Source organism: Nerophis lumbriciformis, linkage group LG09 (genome assembly GCF_033978685.3).
Source record: "Nerophis lumbriciformis linkage group LG09, RoL_Nlum_v2.1, whole genome shotgun sequence".
Classification (NCBI taxonomy): Eukaryota; Metazoa; Chordata; class Actinopteri; order Syngnathiformes; family Syngnathidae; genus Nerophis; species Nerophis lumbriciformis.
The window spans coordinates 52,186,501-52,192,500 of NC_084556.2; the positions used below are offsets into that span (position 1 = coordinate 52,186,501).

A 6,000-nucleotide genomic window follows, 5' to 3' on the forward strand; every position below is an offset into this window, starting at 1 on the left:
GTGTAATGTTACAGTGGCCCAAAAAAAAGTAAATATACCTGTTTAAAAGAAAGCCTCTGCCTTGTTTTTAATGACTACTGGGGTCTACTACGCTACTGTATTTTAACACTGGTCATTATGGTCGTACTTGGTGAAAAAGGTTTGAGAACCGCCGATCTCGGGTGTTGTTGTAAGTTGTTTACTTCTAGTCAGTAGTCCTTTGTTCCACCTCTTCACTTATACTAGTGGTGTTCCTCAAGGTACCATTTTAGGTCCTCTCTTTTTTCAATAATTTAGGCCAGTGATTCTCAAACTGTGGTATGTGTCACTCGATCTAGGGGTACGCCAAATAATCACTTAATGAAATATTCAGACACAGTGTTACTGTTCAAAATGTGGCCAAAAATATGAAATACACTTGTCATACACTTGTTTTTAATGAATACTCGGGCCTACTATGCTACTGTTTTTTAATACTGGTCATTATGGTCGTACTTGGTGAAAAAGGTTTGAGAACCGCCGATCTCGGGTGTTGTTGAAGTTGTTTACTTCTAGTCAGTAGTCCTTTGTTCCACCTCTTTACTTATACTAGTGGCGTTCCTCAAAGTACCATTTTAGGTCCTTTCTTTTTTTAATAATTTAGGCCAGTCATTCTCAAACTTTGGCATGTGTCACTCAATATAGGGGTACGCCAAATAATTTTTAGTGAAATATTCAGACACAGTGTTACTGTTCAAACTGTGGCCAAAAATATGAAATACACTTGTCAAATAAAGCTTCCGCCTTGTTTTTTAATGACTACTCGGGCCTATTACGCTACTGTATTTTAACACTGGTCATCATGGTCGTACTTGGTGAAAAAGGTTTGAGAACCGCTGAGCTCGGGTGTTGTTTACTTCTAGTCAGTAGTCCTTTGTTCCACCTCTTTACTTATACTAGTGGTGTTCCTCAATGTAACGTTTTAGGTCCTCTCTTGTTTTAATAATTTAGGCCAGTCATTCTCAAACTTTGGCATGTGTCACTCGATATAGGGGTACGCCAAATAATCACTTAATGAAATATTCAGACACAGTGTTACTGTTCAAAATGTGGCCAAAAATATGAAATATATTTGTCGAATAAAGCCTCTGCCTTGTTTTTTAATGACTACTCGGGCCTACTACGCTACTGTATTTTTATACTGGTCATTATGGTCGTACTTGATGAAAAAGGTTTGAGAGCCGCTGAGCTCGGGTGTTGTTTACTTCTAGTCAGTAGTCCTTTGTTCCACCTCTTTACTTATACTAGTGGTGTTCCTCAAAGTAACGTTTTAGGTCCTCTTTTTTTGGTCATTTAGGTCAGTGATTCTCAAACTGTGGTATGTGTCACTCGATCTAGGGGTGCGCCAAATAATCACTTAATGAAATATTCAGACACAGTGTTACTGTTCAAAATGTGGCCAAAAATATGAAATACACTTGTTTTTAATGAATACTCGGGCCTACTATGCTACTGTATTTTAATACTGGTCATTATGGTCGTACTTGGTGAAAAAAGTTCGAGAACCGCCGATCTCGGGCGTTGTTGTAAGTTGTTTACTTCTAGTCAGCAGTCCTTTGTTCCACCTCTTTACTTATACTAGTGGTGTTCCTCAAAGTACCATTTTAGGTCCTCTCTTTTTTTAATAATTTAGGCCAGTCATTCTCAAACTTTGGCATGTGTCACTCAATATAGGGGTACGCCAAATAATCATTTAATTAAATATTCAGACACAGTGTTACTGTTCAAACTGTGGCCAAAAATATGAAATATATTTGTCGAATAAAGCCTCTGCCTTGTTTTTTAATGACTACTCGGGCCTACTACGCTACTGTATTTTAATACTGGTTATCATGGTCGTACTTGGTGAAAAAGGTTTGAGAACCGCCGATCTCGGGTGTTGTTGTAAGTTGGTTACTTCTAGTCAGTAGTCCTTTGTTCCACCTCTTCACTTATACTAGTGGTGTTCCTCAAGGTAACATTTTAGGTCCTCTCTTTTTTTAATAATTTAGGCCAGTCATTCTCAAACTTTGGCATGTGTCACTCAATATAGGGGTACGCCAAATAATCATTTAATTAAATATTCAGACACAGTGTTACTGTTCAAACTGTGGCCAAAAATATGAAATATATTTGTCGAATAAAGCCTCTGCCTTGTTTTTTAATGACTACTCGGGCCTACTACGCTACTGTATTTTAATACTGGTCATTATGGTCGTACTTGGTGAAAAAGGTTTGAGAACCGCTGATCTCGAGGGTTGTTGTAAGTTGTTACTTCTAGTCAGTAGTCCTTTGTTCCACCTCTTCACTTATACTAGTGGTGTTCCTCAAGGTAACATTTTAGGTCCTCTCTTTTTTTTGTCATTTAGGCCAGTGGTTCTCAAACTGTGGTATGTGTCACTCGATATAGGGGTACGCCAAATAATCACTTAATGAAATATTCACACACAGTGTTACTGTTCAAACTGTGGCCAAAAATATGAAATACACTTGTCAAATAAAGCTTCTGCCTTGTTTTTAATGACTACTCGGGCCTACTACGCTACTGTATTTTAATACTGGTCATCATGGTCGTACTTGGTGAAAAAGGTTTGAGAACCGCTGATCTCGGATGTTGTTGTTGTAAGTTGTTTACTTCTAGTCAGCAGTCCTTTGTTCCACCTCTTTACTTATACTAGTGGTGTTCCTCAAAGTAACATTTTAGGTCCTCTCCTTTTTTAATAATTTAGGCCACTGATTCTCAAACTGTGGTATGTGTCACTCGGTATAGGGGTACGCCAAATAATCACTTAATGAAATATTCAGACACAGTGTTACTGTTCAAACTGTGGCCAAAAATATGAAATATATTTGTCGAATAAAGCCTCTGCCTTGTTTTTTAATGACTACTCGGGCCTACTACGCTACTGTATTTTAATACTGGTCATTATGGTCGTACTTGATGAAAAAGGTTTGAGAACCGCCGAGCTCGGGTGTTGTTTACTTCTAGTCAGTAGTCCTTTGTTCCACCTCTTTACTTATACTAGTGGTGTTCCTCAAAGTACCATTTTAGGTCCTTTCTTTTTTTAATAATTTAGGCCAGTCATTCTCAAACTTTGGCATGTGTCACTCAATATAGGGGTACGCCAAATAATCATTTAATTAAATATTCAGACACAGTGTTACTGTTCAAACTGTGGCCAAAAATATGAAATATATTTGTCGAATAAAGCCTCTGCCTTGTTTTTTAATGACTACTCGGGCCTACTACGCTACTGTATTTTAATACTGGTTATCATGGTCGTACTTGGTGAAAAAGGTTTGAGAACCGCCGATCTCGGGTGTTGTTGTAAGTTGGTTACTTCTAGTCAGTAGTCCTTTGTTCCACCTCTTTACTTATACTAGTGGTGTTCCTCAAGGTAACATTTTAGGTCCTCTCTTTTTTTTGTCATTTAGGCCAGTGGTTCTCAAACTGTGGTATGTGTCACTCGATCTAGGGGTACGCCAAATAATCACTTAATGAAATATTCAGACACAGTGTTACTGTTCAAAATGTGGCCAAAAATATGAAATACACTTGTTTTTAATGAATACTCGGGCCTACTATGCTACTGTATTTTAATACTGGTCATTATGGTCGTACTTGGTGAAAAAAGTTCGAGAACCGCCGATCTCGGGCGTTGTTGTAAGTTGTTTACTTCTCGTCAGCAGTCCTTTGTTCCACCTTTGTTCCTGTCATTTCTGCAGAAGGTCCTTTTAAAGACAGCAGAGCACTTCTGTAACCCACAAAGCCAATCTTGTAATCAATAATCAATGAAGGGATTTGTCGGTGCAAGGCGATCAACAACACCTGCGCTTGTTTCCTCAGATGTGGCGAACCGCCGTCTGTACTGGGTGGACTCCAAGCTGCACCTCATAGCCAGCGTGGACCTGAAGGGGGCGCACCGCAGGACCCACATGGCCAGCGCGGAGAGGCTGGGACATCCCTACGCTCTGGCCGTGTTCGAGGTTTGTGCGCGCCTTATTATTCCGCCGCAAAACTAGTGAAAATAATGAGCTCCCCCCAAAAAAAAAAATTTAAATATCCCAAATTACCCAGATTTACCGGTTTTCCAGGCAATTTTTCAAACATGCACATTTCTCACCAGAAATTCCGAAATACCCATTAAAAATTCCAACTGTTACTACGTTAATATTTTTCAACCGATTCCAAAAACCCAACACCAACCCATTCATATCATTTAGGACAATTGTGCTTGTATCAATATTTTTCAAAAATTCCCGGTTTTCCCGAAATTTCCAGGGAATTCCTGAATGAAAAGCAAAATTTCTACATTTAAAAAAAAAAATTAAACCCGAATCTGACATTTCAACCATCCACACACACTGCTTCCCCCATATATTGAACACAAAACATGTTTTCCCTTTACCAAAATTCCTGGAATTTCCAGTAATTTCCCGATTACCCAGAGTTACCATGAATGGGCAATATACAAACCTCTCCAAATCACACATTTTTCATCCAATTCGAACCGTTCCACCATCCACACACTCCACTCACTTTGGACAATCAAACTAGCATTTTCCAAGTTTAAAAAAAAATTCCAGGAATACCACAAATCCCGGTATTTTCAAAAAAATCCCGGTTTTCCCGAAATTTCCAGGGAATTCCTGAATGATTGACAACATTTCTAAAAAAAAATTCAATTTTTTAACCCTGAATCTGACATTTCAACCATCCACACACAGTGCTTCCCCCATATATCGAACACAAAACATGTTTTCCCTTTACCAAAATTCCTGGAATTTCCAGTAATTTTCTGATTACCCAGAATTACCAGGAATTTACCTCCATTGAAAATGAATGGGCAATATACAAACCTCTCCAAATCACACATTTTTCATCCAATTCAAACCGTTCCACCATCCACACACTCCACTCACCTTGGATAATCAAACTACCATTTTCCGAGTTTTAAAAAAAAATTCCAGGAATTCCATAATTCCCGGTTTTCCATAGCCCTATTTTTACCTCTTGCTATGAAGTTTTCCCAATCCACATTTTTCAACCGTTTTTGACCATTCCACCTTCAAAACATTCCTCTTAATTGGGACAACAAAACTACCATTTTTCTTTTCGTACAAATTACCGTTTTTTCCCGAAACTCCGAAATACCCATTACAAATTCAAACTGTTACTACGTCAACATTTTTCAACCGATTCCAAAAATTCCAACACCAACCTATTCATATCACCTAGGACAATTGGGCTGGTATCAATATTTTCAAAAATTCCCGGTTTTCCCGAAATTTCCAGGGAATTCCTGAATGAAAAGCAAAATTTTTAATTTAAAAAAAAAAATGTAAACCCGAATCTGACATTTCAACCGTCCACACACACTGCTTCCCCCATATATCGAACACAAAACATGTTTTTCCTTTTACCAAAATTCCTGGAATTTCCAGTAATTTTCTCCCTCTTGACAACGAATAGGAAACATACAATCGACTACATATCCTACATTCTTCATCTGATTTGAACTGTTCTAACGTCCACACACTTTACTCACCCTGGACATTCAAGCCAACATGGTTCCGGAAATTCCCGATTACCCAGAATTACCAGGGATTTACCTCCATTGAAAATGAATGGGCAATATACAAACCTCTCCATATCACACATTTTTCATCCGAATCAAACCGTTCCAACATCCACACACTCCACTCACCTTGGACAATCAAACTACCATTTTCCAAGTTAAAAAATGTCCAGGAATTCCCGTTTTTCCAAAGCCCTATTTTTACCTCTTGCTATAAAGTTTTCACAGTCCACATTTTTCCACCGTTTTTGACCATTCCACCTTCAAAACATTCCTCTTAATTGGGACAACAAAACTACCATTTTTCTTTTCGTACAAATTCCCGTTTTTTCCGAAACTCCGAAATACCTATTACAAATTCAAACTGTTGCTACGTCAACATTTTTCAACCGATTCCAAAAATTCTAACACCAACCCATTCATA

General features: G+C 38.2%; 1 protein-coding gene across 3 annotated transcripts in view; it reads left to right on the plus strand.

The window, feature by feature from the left end:
• LOC133607870 (low-density lipoprotein receptor-related protein 8-like) overlaps window positions 1-6,000 on the plus strand; it is a 457,948-nt gene that overhangs the window by 362,337 nt on the left and 89,611 nt on the right. For all 3 annotated transcript variants that reach the window (XM_061962897.2, XM_061962895.1, XM_061962896.1), the window contains exon 13: window positions 3,845-3,984. In XM_061962897.2, coding sequence (XP_061818881.1) covers window positions 3,845-3,984 — 140 coding nt within the window. The remainder of the gene's footprint in view (window positions 1-3,844; window positions 3,985-6,000) is intronic.